This window comes from Pollachius pollachius, assembly GCF_949987615.1.
Source record: "Pollachius pollachius genome assembly, chromosome: 20".
Lineage (NCBI taxonomy): Eukaryota > Metazoa > Chordata > Actinopteri > Gadiformes > Gadidae > Pollachius > Pollachius pollachius.
In genome coordinates, this window is record NC_136953.1 from 13,298,193 (window position 1) to 13,316,488 (window position 18,296).

The 18,296-nt window shown below is 47.2% G+C and overlaps 2 protein-coding genes across 2 annotated transcripts; both read left to right on the forward strand.

Moving 5' to 3' along the window:
• The first annotated feature begins 1,498 nt into the window (after positions 1 to 1,498).
• capgb (capping protein (actin filament), gelsolin-like b) lies at positions 1,499 to 11,068 on the forward strand. The gene is made up of 9 exons (XM_079757658.1): positions 1,499 to 1,647; positions 5,826 to 6,019; positions 7,654 to 7,808; positions 8,197 to 8,355; positions 9,113 to 9,262; positions 9,426 to 9,512; positions 9,633 to 9,765; positions 9,973 to 10,064; positions 10,414 to 11,068. The coding sequence occupies exons 2-9, from the start codon at positions 5,827 to 5,829 to the stop codon at positions 10,477 to 10,479; spliced, it is 1,035 nt and encodes a 344-aa protein (XP_079613784.1). The 5' UTR covers positions 1,499 to 1,647; position 5,826; the 3' UTR covers positions 10,480 to 11,068.
• A 1,894-nt stretch (positions 11,069 to 12,962) lies between these two features.
• On the forward strand, positions 12,963 to 18,018 carry LOC307091354 (E3 ubiquitin-protein ligase TRIM21; the record flags this gene model as incomplete). Its single annotated transcript, XM_079758298.1, has 9 exons — positions 12,963 to 12,987; positions 13,348 to 13,469; positions 13,897 to 13,992; positions 14,963 to 15,094; positions 15,545 to 15,679; positions 15,872 to 16,000; positions 16,741 to 16,819; positions 16,925 to 16,951; positions 17,447 to 18,018. 9 exons carry the CDS (start codon positions 12,963 to 12,965, stop codon positions 18,016 to 18,018), a joined length of 1,317 nt encoding a protein of 438 aa, XP_079614424.1.
• Positions 18,019 to 18,296: the final 278 nt, after the last annotated feature.

Consider the following 18,296-nt stretch of genomic DNA (forward strand, 5'->3'; position numbering starts at 1 on the left):
AACCAATCGGACGCAACAAAACCTTTTGGCTCCCTTGTTTAAAGACGATGGGGCAAATGAGCCACGCCTCTTATTCTTGGAATAAGTGATTCATTGTAGGAATAATAGTAGGCTACATGTTATTAAATGTTATTGATGGAGACACTAACCACATGACATAGGAGTATGCATTATCCATACAAATATTCATTATAATGACTGTACCATGCATGTGTTGGTACTTCGCATATCGTGCTATACTTGCCATATATTAAACATGATATATTCCTAACTATTGGTGTGTGTGTGTGTGTGTGTGTGTGTGTGTGTGTGTGTGTGTGTGTGTGTGTGTGTGTGTGTGTGTGTGTGTGTGTGTGTGTGTGTGTGTGAGGGGGGGGGGGGGAGCTAGACATAGCATCTAAGAGGATGTTCAAGGAAACTACAAACTACCACTGCTGCATAATTGAACAACAAATTAATGAATTATAATTTGAAAAGACAACATTTTCTTCTGTCGTAGCCGTCAAGTGACACCGGGGACACATAATCTTACACCAAAAAGTTTCTCCAACACAAAAATAGAATTGAAATCAAATTTTTTGTGGGGAATGACATACAATTTCTTACTTCTGCTTACTTCCCTAGAGTGGTGCGGCCCAGCTGGTAAAATAAATGTTTTCTGTGACTTTGCCGGTAATTACCATGCAGACTCGGGGGTAAGCCACTGGGAGTCCCAGGTAGGTGTTACTTACCAGGGTGTGTCTCGGGTTGTTGAGTCCATTGGTGATTAATCATGTGAACGCGCAAACGTACACACACACACACACACACACACACACACACACACACACACACACACACACACACACTAGTTCGGTTTGACTAAAACAGGGATTACAGCAGAGCAGTCTTGGAAGATATTACTCACATTGTAAAGTCTACAAGCCATGCCATCAAGTAACCCATTGTAAAAATGTTAAAACATTTTATTAATGCCTTGAACGAAGTATGTTGTTCTTGTTGTCAAGGGACAAGAGGGTAGCATCCAAAATGTGGATGCTACCTAAAGTCTCTAATCCAATCAGATCAATTAAATCATTTGGGGATGATTACAGAGAGGACATTAATGCGCAAGGCCTCGGTTGAATCTGATTGTACTGATCTGATTCACTTTAAAGAGTAAAGAACAAGTGTTTTGGAGATAGCATCTCAGTATCTTGAACAGAAGCCTACATATTGTAGGTGGGGAAAAAGGTGCTGGTCAAATAATCTACCATCAAATAATTGTACCTTTGTTGTACTTTATTTTGTGTCCAGGATTTAAAAAAGCTCAAATCTCCACATTGATAAAACAGATGACGACTAACTGTTTATTTCTAGGCCGTTGAACGGGCCGGTCAGGCAGACAGGCCTAGTTTGAGAACGCATTTGGTTGCTTTAACTTTTTTCCCTTTTTCTTTTTTTTGTTTCATTGTGTGAGAGTTGGGGGGCAGGGCTGAAACAGCATAAAGCAGGAAATATGCTGTGGGTGTGTGAGAGAGAGAGAGACAGACTGAGAGAGAGAGGGCCGGGAAGAGCGACAGAGTTAAAGTTTGTTTAGAACGTGTTTGTCTTTGCATGAGAGCACTTTGCCCAGACCTGCAGCCCCAGAACTACATACTTTGCAAGGTAAGCTCCACAGAGAACCAAAACTCTTCTCAACAGCATGCACTATATTTTCATCCCATCTAAATGACTTTTTAACTACTTTCTTATCTTTGTTGTTTGACTGTGACATTTCATACCAATTCTCATTCTCCTTGTTGGCCGGTTTTCCAAATCTGGCCATCTCACATTCTTTATGGAACATAGCGGAAAGAAATCTGAGGGTGGAGTGACTTGTGTCTCTGTGTGTGTGACTTGTGTCTCTGTGTGTGTGACTTGTGTCTCTGTGTGTGTGTCTGCAATGAGTCATTACCACATGACCATACAACCTCAATTCCAAACACCATCTCTGGCTCTCTATACTTATTTGCCCTGGTTACTATTTACTAATTTCCCATAGACTTTAATCCAAAATGTACTTCCGGTGAATTAAAATATGTTCAGTTAAGAAGAGGGGTTAGGGGTGAGGTCCCCCCCTACCCTAGGATACCTACAGTACCTTTAGCGTTGAGATTCAAACCGAATAGTGCTCTCCGTCTGTCTACACGAGTTCCTCATTCCACAAATTCTCTCATTATTGATCGGATAGTTCTGCTTTTGTGGGGTCATGAATACTATAGCATATTGAATGATGATGTAGTGAACTGCTGTGGGGAGGGCCGGTGATGTCCGAACTGGCGTCCGGTTTCTATTTACGTAAGTCGATAGCATGGATTGGTTTAAAGATTGTTTGGTTTGTTCCTCGAAAGGCAGTCAAGGAACAAAAGCATACACCAAAGCCGTCCTCAAAAGCGAACCACTATACCTAAGTAGACTCACTGTCAATCTTATCATCTCAATGAGGAACTATAAGCTTTGTTGGTGAGCTTTGTTCTGCTTTCTGTTGAAACGATGGCTTTATTTAGGCCTAAAGCTGAAAATAAAGCTCATTGCTTTATTTCCCTGCTGCCTGTACGTTGTCTGTATGATATTCAGATGTTCTTCCTTCCTCTCCAAATATGCCCGCACACACTCTCATATGCAAAGAGATGCACCCTACCGAACACACAGGCACACATATCCCCCCCCCCCCCCGTTTCCCCTTGAAGCACACACAAATGCAGAACACACACACACACACCACACACAGCGCCTATGTCAGAGCACCCCGTGGTCACTCACCGCCCTCTAGGGCTCTAGGGACCTGTGATCGTACCGCCGGCTCTCATATTTCTGACTGATTAAAGGTGCATGAATGGCTGATTGGCAGAGTGACCCCCGTACCCTAGCTCTGACCTTATGCGCCTCCATCTTCCTCTCCCCCCCCCCCCCCCCCCCCCCCCCTCTTTGTGAATATAGGCCGACGTAAGCGGTGCTAGCAGAGTGAGTAGACAGTGACAATCGTACAGCCCTCAGGGCCCCGACAAATGAGTGTCTCTATTCAATTCATTTCCTGGTTTCTGCTCTCTTCCTCTCTCTCTCTCTCTCTCTCTCTCTCTCTCTCTCTCTCTCTCCCCCCTCCTCCCCCCTTACTTCGGTGGGTAAACATAGTAGCATCTTTGGGAACCATGACAACTCATCATTCATTATTCAATATTTTTTTAATAAATGGAAGATGTTGTGAAAATGGAATTTTGCATTTCATTTTCCCACCATGTGAATACGATCTGTTGGTTTTAAGGAAGAGACTGGGAGGAGAAAGGCTTATACACATAGCGTTTGGGTTTTTTACCTCACTTTTGGACAAGGGTGGGAGGAGGTATAAAGAGAGGAATCACAATAGATGAGGGGGCGACATGAGAATTGGGGAAGTGACTTCTACATTTAAGGTCTTTTGACCATGATCAATTTGGTGTGTTACTAGTAACCTGGAACCAGGAACCCGATTCCCTCATTGGCAACACACACACACATGCACACGCGCGCACACACACTCGCACGCGCACACACACACACACACACACACACACACACACACACACACACACACACACACACACACACACACACACACACACACACACACACACACACACACACACACGGGCTGCGGGTATCATCACCCCAGGTCCAGCTCCAGTTACCGCCCACATATAAGCTAACCAGGCCAGGTAATACGCAGACGGTTGGGGCCACCTTCGCTCACTTTGAAAACACACACAGACAAACCTGCTGTGACGGACCCAGGGTCGCACACCTCAACGGACGCACAAGATGGATCCGTATTTGGAGTGCGAGCCGGAAACGCCGGCCATTATGCAGTTAAGTGGCAAAGAGGATGACGCCCCTTTCAACTTCTCCTTGACTGGTCCTCTGGTCTCTCTCTCTCGCTCTCTCTCTCTCTCTCTCTCTCTCTCTCTCTCTCTGTCTTTCATTGACTTCCTCCTCAAGCAGCGGCACAGGCCCTTGCCCATGTGCTGCTGTCCTCAACTATCCTGCTCTCTCCCTCTCTCTCTCTCTCTCTCTCACCTTCTCTCTCTACTTCTCTCACTCTCCTCTTTCCCTCCTCTCTCTCTGTCTCTCCACTATCTCTCTCCTGTCTCTCTTCTAGCTTGCAGCCTGCAGAGCATGATTGAATAATAATATTGCTCTTATCTTTTTCGTCCTTTTCAAATGGTCGGCTTACCGTCCATGTTCTGCTCATTAGCTGGACACAACTGCCATAGTTTGTTATGGTGGCAACAACTTCTGTATTAATTGTCATGTGGCCCTACTGTCATGTGATCGTGCAACGATGCACAGAAGGGAATTCAGACTTCAATGATTTGTTTTTGTTTTCTTCTATGTAATCTATTTAATAGCATGATGGAATTTGACTTTGGCTTTGGTTGGCTTAGCACTATACCTATGAGTTATGCAAGAAAGGGCTAGGCATGAAAAGTCCATTCTCTTAATTACACACACACACACAAACACACAAGGGTGCCTCTGTTCATTATGGCCTCAATTGTCTCTAGTCTAGATACTCCACTGACTTCGCTGGTCATTCTGAGACATATTCCATGTACGCAACATGCCCACCACTACATCAAAACATAATTTAAGTCTTTTGCAGGATGTGTTCAATTATTTTCCAAGAATTGACAAGAGCACTCATTTCAATATGTTGTATGTGTTATACGCCTATAGCCAGTGATCAGTGAAAAAGTTGCGTAGTGTGTAAGGTTGTATCAGGTGGTTTTCTTTCATATAGCAGGCTTCGTGTCTGATCTGTAATGGTTCTAAAAGCATAAACTAGTTAAGAGTGGATCCTGGTTTTTTGTGGGTCTTAAGTGCACATGTGAAAAGCTGTTGCTGTTGGCACAACAAACCATAATACTCTGGTGTTATATGATTAGTGACGTGTGACTCATCTCTCTCTCTCCTAGTCACGCCCATGCTCTTGTGAAACCACATACTACGCCTGTAGTTGGCAGGGCAGTGGTGGGTGGGGTGGGGTGTGTGTGGGTGGGGTGGGGTGTGTGTGGGGGGATGGGGGGGGGTCACATTGCATGGAGATGATGTAATCTAGACCTGCTGTCTTCAGCCAGCCGTGCAATACTTCATTTAGGGATGCGTGCCCGAGCCAAACGTCTCATAACAAGCATTTACATGATCTCTTTATCTGTGGTCTGGTATGAGACGCAGGGAGATCCCAAACCCCCACCCATGCTCTCCTCTTTCTGTTAACTGGTTTCTATACCTGCCCCGGCACAGATCACACAGATCCTAGGCAACGTTTGTGACAAGTGGATCACATCCCATCAGAAGGTCTAGTCTCGCTTCCTCTTCCTCGTGTCACGCGAGAAACCCTCGCAACCGGAAGTCTACGACACAGAACCAACCGCATCTACCTCTTCCTATTCAGAAAAATGATTTACCAAACCAATTTAAACAAACGGCTTATCAACCCCATTGTGAAACTTAACTTGGTTCTGCTACAAGGGATTAACGATGTTCGATTCCAGTGGATACTCTTTATGAACCAGGGTAGGGTTAGTAGATTAAACTACTGAAGATCACACACATTGACCATGATTCATGTGCCCTGGTGCATCTAAAAAGCAGACCTTTAAGTTGTCTCATGAGCCACACCTTTGTGGTTCCTTATGAAGAAACCACTCGGAAAAGTCTCCGTTGTTCTCTCTCTCTCTTCCAGCCGTTGCGACTCAACTCCACTGTGACTCTTCATCCCTCTAACTCATCGTCACTGTCTCTCTCTCTCTCTCTCTCTCTCTCTCCAGAATGCTCCCGCTGCAGCCGGCCCAGGGGCAGTTCAGCCCGGAGGTCCGTGAGCCGGGCCTCTGGGTGTGGAGGGTGGAGAAGATGAAGGCGGTCCCACTGGAGGCCTCCGAGGTGGGGGCCTTCTTCAACGGAGACTCCTACCTGGTGCTGGACAACCGCGGGGAGACCGGGGCCGACGTCCACATGTGGATCGGTGAGTGGCAGACCCTGAACGGGGTAGTTGGGTCAGAAATGACCGGACTAGGGGGTGCCCCGGTGGTTCAACGGGGAGAGTGCGTGCCATTAAGGCCCGGTCCTTACCGCAGCGACCGGGGGTTTGGTTCCTGCCGGTGGTCCTCTGCAGTAGACCCTTCAACACAGGAGCTGTCATCGTAGGGCAAACAGAGGCCTCGATGGTGACACCCATTACAGGTCTGCTGCTGTTATGTACCAGGGCACTTGGTCCAATGGGCAATGGTCGGCTACTTCTGCCCTGGAAAATAAAAAAAAAAGTGTTTTTATTAAGGTGTGTTGTGAGTCTAAAAGGCTGTGTTTCTTTTTTTTTTTTGTATTACACGAAATGAAAATTATAATGGAAAAATATAGGGTAGTCCCATGTTTAATGCTATTAGCGATATCTGTGTTAGTCCAACGATGGCTACTCTGGGAAAAGGTTGTTCCTCCTTTTATCCACAACCAGCTAGTTAGCCTAGTACTTTCAGTTCCCCCTGGCTGATTGTTGATATGAGGAAAAGTCCTAGTCTAATCACTTCAATCTTGACTCATTACATGTAACTACATGCTCGCCCACTAGTCTGTGTGTGTTACTGCACCGCTCATACAGGCTTGTGAAATTACCCTGACTAATAAGCCTGCCACTAATGGTGATGATGTCACCTGAGACCTCAAACCCACAACATAATGAGAGAGAGAGAGAGAGAGAGAGAGAGAGAGAGAGAGAGAGAGAGAGAGAGAGAGAGAGAGAGAGAGAGAGAGAGAGAGAGAGAGAGAGAGAGAGAGAGAGAGAGAGAACCCTAGTCATCCAGGAAAGGGCGTGTTTCTTTTGGGATGCCATTAAAAATGTAGGAGGGCTGTTACAGTACTCAGATGTGGTTGTTCCCAGCGTGCGTATCCTCTGTTTCAGGTAACACTAAGCCGGTCGTCAAAGCCTGAGGGATAGAGGCCCTCTTAGCTCCGGGAAGTGCCCCCCCCCCCCCCCCCCCCCCCCCACACACACACACCTCCACCCAGCTCTGTTTGTTTTCGCTCTTCTTGAGTCCCCCAGTACACTGTGGGTCTCCCAGTTGCAGCGGAGGAATCATTTCTTGTGGGAATTGTTTGATGCTGGGGATTTGATCGGACAACGTGACTGCTGTCTGAACAACGTTAACCGTATACATTGGTTCACACAAAACACCTCTTGACCGCTTTGCCCTAATCGTGCAGTTACAAAAACAAAAGGACCACAATCATGGCCGCCTTCTGCATTCCTGTCCCCACCAAAACAATATTTACATGGCAATGTTGTGTACCATAGAGACCCTTTTCGCTCTGTGTCATCGTACGACCAGCAAAGGCTTCCCTCATAGCACTAATGATGGGTCTGCCCCTATTATGTACCAGGGAACAGCTAGTAGACCTGTCTTCACTAGTGGAGTCCGCTACCACGCACTGGTACATAGAATTAGCAGACCCCTAATTAGTGTTAGTAGCGACACCTTTGTTTATCCTTCAATGACAGCTCTGTGAAAAGGGTCTTCTTAGAGAAATGTTAAAATTGAAGGTCAATGATTTTCATGGCCTCTCTCTCTCTCTCTCTCTCTCTCACTCTCTCTCTCTCTCTCTCAGGTGAGAAGTCGTCTCGTGACGAGCAGGTGGCGGGCGCCATGTTGGCCACCCAGCTGGACAACTTCCTGGGGGGGGAGCCCATCCAGCACCGCCACGTCCAGGGCTACGAGGCCCCCGAGTTCATGGTCCTTTTCCCCCGGGGGATCAGCTATAAGGTAGAGGGGGGGTCCTGGGGAGGGGGGGGGGGGGGGGGGGGGGGGTCCTAGTGGTTCTATACATGGACACCTTCAGTTTAACCACCCTAAAGTTCTCCTTCCGAGATGGGTCATTTCCAAGTATTATTCATGTTTTTAACGCTGTTCTGAGGGAGCAGGAGTTAAAGTACTCAACGGTAAAATTAAGTTCTTCGAAAATCAAATAAAATTTTTATACATATATATTTCCTTTTTTTAAATTATTTATATGGCGGCTTTCGTGCCAATACAAGGTGCTTAACAATTGATTGCGAAAAAGGCTGTGGCTTCGGCCTGTATTTAAAAAAAACAAAAACCTCCATTTTGTTCCCTTTGTGTAACGTTGTGTCCCACCCACCCCGCTCCACAGGAGGGCGGTGTGGAGTCGGGGTTCCGGAGGGCCCCGGGGGCCGGCCCCGTGCACCGGCTGTACCAGATCAAGGGCAAGCGCAACATCCGTGCCAAGGAGGTGGAGCTGTCCTGGGCCAGCTTCAACAAGGGGGACTGCTTCATCCTGGACCTCGGGGAGGTGGGTGTGGGGACTGCGTTGCCAGATTGGGCTAGATTTCCCCCCGATCTGGCAACCCTGGATGCAGTGGAAGTGAGCGTTGCCAGATTGGGCCAGATTTCCCGCACAAGCTGGCCACCCTGACTTCAGCGGATGAAGCCAGTGTTGTCAGATGGGCCAGATTTTCGGGGACCTCGGGGAGGTGGGTGGAGCCAGGGTTGCCAGATTGGGCCAGATTTCCCCCCGATCTGGCAACCCTGGATGCAGCGGAAGAAGCTAGTGTTGCCAGATCGGGCCAGATTTCCCGTCCAATCTGGCAACACTAGGGTCAGCCCGGTCTCGGTCCGATGTACAGGCGTTCGTTTCAGGAGGCCACCGTAGGTTTTCTTTGCGAAACTGTATCAACATTTCCTCCCTTATCATGGTGGGGAGAGGTGTATTGTCCTAAATGCTAGCACCTCAGCTGCAGTGTAACCATAATGTTAACGTGAAGCCAATCCATTTACAGTGTTGGAGAAGGATGGACTGAGAGGCTATTACAAACAAAGATGTATGATGTCTCGGTAGGATCAAGAGATTATGAATTTGATGTAAATCACTTTGGTAATTTGGTCAGTTTAATTTCTTTCTTGTGGGAATCAAACCCCTTACCCTGGCTGTGTTAATGGGTTATTGGGTGGGGGGGGACCTGAACGTTTCATAATCCTATGTTAGTATCCAGGGGAAACGCACGTTTGTTGATCAGTAAGTCACAGGGTCTTACTTTGCCCTCCTGCAGACCATCCTGTCGTGGATCGGGTCCAAGGCCAACATCTTCGAGAAGCAGATGGTGCGGGAGATCGCCTCTCTGATCCGGGACACGGACCGCCACGGGAAGGCCCGCATCGTGGACATCAACGAGGGGGAGGAGACCCCGGAGATGCTGACGGTAACCACGGTTACCGCGCCGTCGCCCAGCTGACGCCGAAGAAGAGAAAACGGCTTCCTTTAATTTCCTCTCTTTGGTCAAAGAAGCGCTACGTTCTGTGCTGTCGCTGCTACGATCTGACCCTCTGCCTATTCTGAACCCATCCTGTTCCTTTGATTGGCAGGTGCTCGGGCCAATGACGGAGCTTGGAGAAAGCACGCCAGAGGAGGACACCAAGGCAGACCGTTCCAACTCCGCCCATCTCTACAAGGTCTGTCTTCGCTCCGACTTCTACCTTGCATAAAGATCGGTTTTCTATCGAGATGGAGAGAGACACCACGGAGTCCCATCATTTGATAACTCTAATCACATCACATATCATGCTTCATAGGTTTCTGATGCCACGGGGTCGATGACCATGACCAAGGTGTCGGAGAAGTGTCCGTTGGACCGGGATCTGCTGGTGCGCGACGACTGCTTCATCATGGACAACGGGGCCAACGGGAAGATCTTTGTCTGGAAAGGTGAGAGAAGGCAGCTGCAAAGTCCTCCTGCTGCCGTCCGTCGAGGACATCATCGACCACGGCGTTCGTTGGACTGGAACACAAACCGACTCTTTCTCTCGGGCCTTTCTATGAGCTGGTCTCTTTCCTAGAGTGGTCTCCTATAGTCGTGAGTGATAATGATGCCCGCTGTTCCCTGACTCCTCCCTATTCCTGAATGATTGACAGGTAGTGGAGCCAATGCTGAGGAGAAGAGGGAGGCCCTAAAGATGGCGGATAACTTCATCCAACAGATGAACTACGACAGGATGAAGACGCAGGTATGCTTACTGCTGGGTCTTTGTTGTAAACACAATGATGCTGCATGTCCCACGCTGTCTGTGCTATAAATCTCTTGAATCAAAGATCTTTAATACATAGTTGCATCAGAACCAAAAACACACACTTAAAACGCAACAAAGTGTTGATTGCGTCAGTAAGTCTGCAATAACAGCTTGTCTGTTATTCTTTCTGTCTGTCCTAATTCACCTTATTCATTAATTGACCAAAACTGATATCTGAATCTCAGCAGCATTCTCAGCGGCTATAACTCCCATTTACTCCATCAGCCTATAAAATGAACTGATTGCTGAAACGCTATACAAACTAAAAGGGTATTTTCCTTTTCAGGTGGAGATTCTACCGCAAGGACGAGAGACGATTATGTTCAAACAGTTCTTCAAGAATTGGAACTAATGCGAGGACAAGATGTACACAGCTTCACGGACTCATGAGCAGAATACAAAGAACCCAACTGTTACCAAATAACAACGGCGCTCCCTATGCATATCATGTTTTTTTATATGTATATGAGTTCATGTTTGTGTATATATTTCGGTTAGACCGGTAGTGAACTCCTGTGAATGAAGGCATCTGACACGGAGTTCTGCTTAACACATATCATTCATTAAAGCCCTGATTCAAAGATGCTAATCTTTTTATATTTTATCCGTTCAGCATGCATCTTCTAGGCTGTCAATCATTTTTATGAACGTGTTTGTTTTGGTGGGTTGAGGCTGCTCTCAGTTTCGGTTCAATATTGCCACGTATTCATGAATCCCTGTGAAAATAATTATGTTAAGAAATTCATCGGTATAGAGTCAGTAAACAAATAGCGGGTGCTGTTGCATTCTGATCGGCCTTTGATATCATTTAAGGGTATTCTCAAAGTTCTTATCTAGCCAAGATGACATTGGATGAAATGGTTGCGTTTTCTTTTGTACAATTTGTTAAGAGCATCACAGAAGTATTCTCCTGCAGAGAAATAATAAAACACAACAAAATAAAAATATGAAGCATGTTGTTCTTGCATTTTCCATATCCTATGCAAAACGTTTATCATATTCTCAAGTATTAATCCTTACATTACAAATATTATCTTATTTTAATGGCAATAATGAACTCTGACCAGCTTACTGGGAGTGGTCGAGAGGGCAAACCCCTAAAGTGATGACTAAACATACTAATGATACATGATCCACACCCTTTCATCTACCTGCTGAACCTCAGTAACCCATCCACCCACTCATGCTCCAATCCAGCCACTCCACATCGTTCACCCATCCACTGTCACTGCACCCCTCCACTAAACCCCCCATCCACACACTCATCCATCCTCATTGAAACAGTGATTTGTCTCACCTGTCCTCATTCCATGCCCGATCCCCCACAGTGCTCTCGACTGCTTCAGGTTAGCTACAACAGCCGTATGAGGGCAGTTGAACCCAGGTGTTCAAACACGATAACAACTCCTCTCTCTGATGCCCGTCCAGAGACCTGCGGTGATCAGGCCGAAGGATAGAGTTGGCCTCCGATTTTTTTCCAAACACTCATCAAATCGTTTTTGATGGAAATCGGCCTCAGCGGGACTTGAACCAGGTTCATCGCAGTTTATGACCGATGGAACTCCCCGCTGGGCCTCAGAGACACCTGCTGTATCGGTGTTGGTTAACTGCGACGGTCAACAATAAACCAAGATCTTATTCCATAATCGAAAACGTCAAAAATCTCGTTTTGAATTTCCAATCATTCATTTCCAATCTATCAGTCATTTTAATGGTTGTAGCCCTCTCTTGTATGCCTCATTGCGTTTGTGTGCGGCCAATACACAGGTGTGTCTGATGTAAGCCTACGTAACCGAGTTTTATCTTCGACTGCATAAAGGCGGCATGACCAGAGATCACATGATGACGTCTGGAGAAATAAAACATTTGGGTTTACGGTCAAAGATATTGTAGTGATATAAAGGACGATGTCAAAGCACTTCCCTGAAGGGGACAGCACAGCAGGCATAATGCCAAATGTGAGCGTCTTGGTCATTTAGTGTTAAATGGAGAGAGCAGAGGAAATACAAGCACTGATTGATCCACAAGTGACGAGTTCATTGTGCTGATGTACGCTCTGTGACGCCTGCAGCACGGCCATCTGCGTCACTTCAGGGAAGCCACTGAAAAAGCCGAAACTATCATATCAATAGATAGCAGCACACGTACATATGCCCGTGACGCAAGCATGTGAGGCGGCTGTATTCGATTATAGCTGCTGGATCTTGATCTTGCCACCGAGTCCAGCTCATAAAAATCAGAGTCCAAGGGTTGCATCTGTTATAGGCAGGGGGATATAAAAAAGCTTGGATAGAAAGCATTCGCTGTCCACTCCTTCCTACTGTCGGAGCGGTCAGCACTCTCTCTCTCTCTCTCTCTCTCTCTCTCTCTTTCTCTCTCACTCTCTAAAAATGGAAGAAGGTAGGAGCATGTAGGACAGGAACATTGAGTTTTGACCAACTTCTTATTTTTTGTGCTGAAAGACTTGACGTATTGATCTTATTGCATAGTGATTATTTCTCATTTTGTGTTTGAGAAAGAAAGAACAACTGGTGTTTGTGTGTTTGTTTGTCTGTGTGTGTGTGTGTGTGTGTGTGTGTGTGTGTGTGTGTGTGTGTGTGTGTGTGTGTGTGTGTGTGTGTGTGTGTGTGTGTGTTTGTGTGTGTAGTTCAACAATGCATAATAATAATTGTAGAATACAATGTAAAATATAAAAATACAGTTTTAAATTCGAAACACACACTGTCATTTAGCTCCTACGGTTACAATTTAAAGTATTCATTATGTTCCGCACATTTTGTTGCATTATAATGAAACGTACATCATTTGACAGGAACAAAGCCAAACCATTTTGAGATGAAGAGCATCCTGAAGAAGAAGAGTAGGTTTTGACTTTACACTTCCATCCCGTATCAGTAGCCAATGATTGCTTTATTATGATCTAGCGGCGTGACTTAAAGCATTATCAATGTATGAGAGTTTATCATAGGTCATTCATATCAAGGTGGCCATTGTTAAACCCCATAGGCTTTGGCTATAAAAAAATATTCATATATATAAGCCTTTATATCAAATGCGTTTAATAAAAACCGACACTGTCTTTGTTTTGTATGAATAATCCCGAGGAACTTTCTGGATAAAATATTAGACATATTTTTATTTATTTTATTTATTTTTTCACTTTAAAACTTTTTTCAAATGAAAAAGAGTTTAATGCGACCCCTCGCCTCCACCCACTCAGACCTGAAGGGGGAGAGCTTCACCCAGAGCAGCTCCATCGGGGCGGTTAGATGGCCCCAGAATGACATGTACGTCCAGCAACACAGCTCCGCCCCCAGCCAAAAGACCTCCTCACTCGCACAGGTACGCCGCTGAATACACACACACACACACACACACACACACACACACACACACACACACACACACACACACACACACACACACACATCATCAAAGGCTGCAATCGTACATCATGTCTTTAGTCGTTCAAAATAGATTTTAAATCCAAATGTGTTCTCTCACTGGATACGATTTTTTTATACATTTGTCAGTGTTTCATAAACGTTGAACGTAGTTCTACATTTCCCCCCGTATAATTTAATTAATTTAAAGTCATTTTCGGCCTTGTGGCTCAGTGGTCACCACTACTGCCTATCAGACTTTCCCTTAAGGTGTCCTCCAGGCCTTTGTCTCGGCCCCCCCATCCTGCCTCAGCCCTCTTTGGGGGGGACCGTTCATGAGCAGGGGGTTCTGGCTAAAGCCTCCCCCTGTGTGTGTCCTCCGGCAGAACCCCCGACAGAACGGCCTGAAGGACCTCCGCAGCCTGCAGGACTGTGTGGAGTTCATCAACGACTGGAAGGCCCAGGTGGACCACGTCGCTCAGGTAGGAACACCCCGCCCCCGAAACCGGTCCCCGCCGGACCAGGAGGTTCAAGATTCGACAACTTTATTTGTCATAACGACACACACGTACACGTACACACCACGTACAGCGAGATGGAGTTCAACAGTCGATAACAGTCATCGTTGACGATTTACCAATCGAAATGTTGGCACAAATCGCACAGTTTGATGTAATTGTATAAATAAAGTGGAAAGCTTTTGGCAAGCTCTCAATTTGAATCAGCCTCTGATCGCTTAAAACTCCTTTATTTACACTTTAAGTGTTCCTACCTTCATTGGGATGGAAGCTTCACTTCAGTGAATGTGTCTAATGATACAAATTTGTATTCAAGATTGAAAAAGGGGCATAAAAGTTGTTCAAAGCTATGGGAAACGATTACAGGGGTTTCTGTTTGCGCATGGAGAGGTGACATGGCATAATGGAGACATGACAGGGCATAACTGGAGGAGACGACAGGTCATACTGTAGAGAGGGCACTGATAAGAGTTGGGTTTACAGCCTGGCTGAATGACATCTGCCCAAGCTCTGCGGAGCTGTAAACAACCCCGGGATAAAAAGGCCTACGGGCAGGACAGGCACCCTTTCCGAAACGATAGCCCATCTGGGAAAACTTAGGGTAAGTGTGGAAAATGAGTTAAAGCACAAATACTTTAAAAAAACTCACAGAACAATCCACAAGCCTAAAGGTGCTAGGTGTGAGAGGGTTTTAGACCCCTCCCGGCTCATTCCTGACCAATCGGGGTGTCTCTGGCTCATTCCTGACCAATCAGGGTGTCTCTGGCTCATTCCTGACCAATCGGGGCGTCTCTTCCCATCTATCCTACCTGTGTCTGTCACAGGCAGCGATACTTCCTTGTATCTGTGACCAGCCAGGTTGGCGTCAATACGCCCAGTAAATTAGTGAGTGTATGATGATTAGTGGCTAATGCTTGATGTTTCTGTATCGCAGCGGGGCAGCGGGTGTCCGGAGGAGGGCATGGCCGCTGGCAGCATGACCGACGAAGGACGGGTGGAGCGCAGTTTGGAACAGAGCCGCAAACTCATCCTGGAATGGGCGGGCGAGCTCCAACACATCGACACGGTGAGGGCCGTTAACAACGCCGTTCTAATTAACAATCTCGCTAAACGACAGACCACCCTGTAGGATGGAAATTACACAGCTTCAGTTCATACATTTTCTACTCAATATTACTGAGTTAGAATAACTGAGGTCTGAGCGGTCAGGAGAGTTGTAAAGGTTTTAGAAAAAAATTGATTGGGTTTCATAGAAGCAGGTGCGAGGGGCGTGGCCAGGCTGTGCAGCCAATAGAAAGCCTACATTCTGCAAAAGGGTTTTCAGCCGGAAGTAGCAGACGTCTTATTTTACAGAGAATTTCCCAGGTTCATAACTTATAAAATAGCACAGAAACTTTTCATATAAACGTATTATATTAACAGAGCTGCTCGGGTCTAAAAGAGTGATTTGGGGGTTTCCTCTCTAAGGACGTGACTGAGGTGTAGGCGTTAACAAAACTCCCCTCTGTGTGTTCAGCTGCTCAGGGACACGCCTACACCCACGCCGACGGCAACCAGGGCTGAGGAAGAGGAGGAGGAGGAGGAGGGGCCGAAGGAGGAGACTCAGATGAGGATCATGCGATGGGCAAAGGAGCTACAGGACGCCGCAGCGGTGAGGACTTAAAACTCAACACTCACTCAGACCCCGCCGTCCTCACGAAGCCCACCGGTGACCGCTCATCCAGCAGCCCATTGGCTCGTGACGGTCAGGTGACCTGACGTTAGAAAGCTGTAGCTGCGATGAGCTTTCATTTTGGAAGGACGTCTGTGTCCGTCGGGGTAATAGCGTTGGTTGTGGTTCCAGATTTGCGGCATTGAGCGTGAGGAGCTGGGCCAGATGTTGAGGCTGCTGGGGCAGAGGAAGAGGAAGCTGGTCCACCTTCTTCCTCTGCTGGAGTTTATCACCTGGTCGCTGTTCAAGGAGGACCGCACGGTGAGACACGCACGACAATGCGCAAGCGCGCACGCACGCACGCACGCACAAAAGAACAAACACACACTTCAAGGTCCTCTTAATTCAGTCTAAAACACACACAAACCGCACTGTAAAAAAGGATACATTATATAACCTTTGTTACAGTGAAGTCTGTGTGTGTGTTTTTATAAAACTTATATAATTATAATAATGTAAGAAAGGTTTCACTTGTTGACTTAAGATGAAGCAGTTGGGCGAAGGTTCACAGGGAGCCAGGAATAGTCACTGGTTGCCAGAGATAACAGCGGATGTTATGTCATGGCTTCAGGCACCAATTCAACACCATGAGGGTGGACCCTTATCTCAATGGTTGTTAAACAATCCAACTAATAAGAGCGTTTATATAGGTTTCTATTGATAAGAATAGCGTGCAGAGGTTTGTTAGAATCTGTGGATGAATCATTGAATCAAGTCACTGCTTACACTGCAAATGGGGATACATCATCTCCAATGCAGACTGTTGACATATCATGCAATGCACTCAAAACGTAGAATCCTCTCTCACAACATTTCTACATTGGACCAAAAGGTCAAAGGTTAAACACTGGGCAAGTGCCAACAGAACCTTGCAGTCGATTAGCGGAGGGAAAAGTTTAACTCAGTCAAACAACCTACCTCAAAGCAGTTCTGTCTCCGTAACGACTTATAGGACAGATATGACATATTCAAAAGTTATAATGATTATTCATCCTTCACAGAAAATGATGCCACAGTTCTGGTTGCTGGCCAAGCAGCGCAGCTGGGAAGCAGGGGTTGCCCGATACATCCCCAACTCAGGTGAGTGTTCAGTCACTGCAGACCAACACTTTGGTTCTTCTGACTGTCCGTCCATTGTGCAGAGATCTGATGCTAGTTTTTCTCTGTTCCACTTTAACCTTTTAGTCTGGAGTTGGATCACCAGTGCCACAGGTAAGCTGGAGCCACAAACCCATTGCACCTTTTGACACAGACACACTTAAACTGATGGGTGCATTATGTTCGGCGCCGCCGACTTCATTCAACCCTTCTGATGCAAATATGTATTGCATTAGATTGATTATCATGTGCCTGCAGTCGACAAAGACAGCTTTTACTCATTTATTTTTGCCATATTCCTGGGAATCCCTGCTCTTGTAAGATGAGGTTCTAAAACGTTCTAAGACCTGAGACCCTGTATTCACAAACCTTACTATCGTCGTGCACCTGTCCCTTCCATGGGTTACACCCATGAGTTTAGGATTCCCCCCTACAACCTCCCCACACACACACACTTTTAAAATAAAACAATTAGGTGAAAATGTTGATAACGACATTTCTCAAGGTGATAAAGTCAAAGGTCATAAAGGCGGCCGCCTTTATGACCTTTGATCTTTATCACCTCGCCAAATGTCGTTATCAAGCGATTGACTCCGCCCGCCCACACAGCCGACGTCACCCTGGACCCCATGACCAACAACCCGTGGCTCCAGATCTCTGAGGACCAGCGGGGGGTCCAGGAGGGCCCCGCCCAGGCCACGGACCTCCCCTACAGCCCGCAGCGCTTCACCAGCTGGCCGGGCGTCACGGGGTGGGAGGGCTACGGCCGCGGGCGCCACTACTGGCAGGTGGACATCGCCAACACCGGCGTCTGGCGGGTGGGCGTGACCGCCGTGAACGCCAAACGCCATGGGCGCGTCCCCATGTCGCCGCGCCACGGCTACTGGGCGCTGTGGCGGAGCGCGCAGAAGTTCTACGCCTGCACCGAGCCCGAGCTGACCCCGTTGCCCCTGGCGATGGCGCCGCGACACCTGGGCGTCTATCTGGACTACGAGGAGGGCCAGGTGTCGTTCTACAACGCCAAGACCCGGACGCACATCTTCACGTTCACGGGGAGCTTCCGGGGGAAGATGTACCCGCTGTTGGCGCCGCTGGACGGACGCACGCGGCTGGAGGTGCGGCCGCCACCGCCGCGGCCGCCGCCGCGGCGCAGGGGCTCTGTCATCGGGGAGCTGAAGTGAGGGAAGGCGGGTTTTACCGGGAGAACGCCAGGATCGCGGTGAAAGGGAAGGGGACGCGAGGATCCGGGCGGTTCACAGATAACGCCTTGGGACACTTCGGGACTGTTTGGAGGCTAAATGCTAGATTGGATTATGCCGGGGACAACTTGGTGTCGAGTTTAGAGCTTCCTTCTGCAGCACTGAATTGCTCAGAGACATTTTTTTTGTGCTCGCTGAAGATTTCGATTCAAATTTCATGAAAGGCTATATATATTTTCTTGTCGATAGCGGAAGACCAA

Coding starts and splice junctions, on each gene's coding strand:
- capgb (XM_079757658.1), top strand. CDS start 5,827: ATGCTCCCGCTGCAGCCGGCCCAGGGGCAGTTCAGCCCGGAGGTCCGT. Junction 7,809..8,196: donor CCCGGGGGATCAGCTATAAG/GTAGAGGGGGGG, acceptor CCCGCTCCACAG/GAGGGCGGTGTGGAGTCGGG. Junction 8,356..9,112: donor TCATCCTGGACCTCGGGGAG/GTGGGTGTGGGG, acceptor GCCCTCCTGCAG/ACCATCCTGTCGTGGATCGG.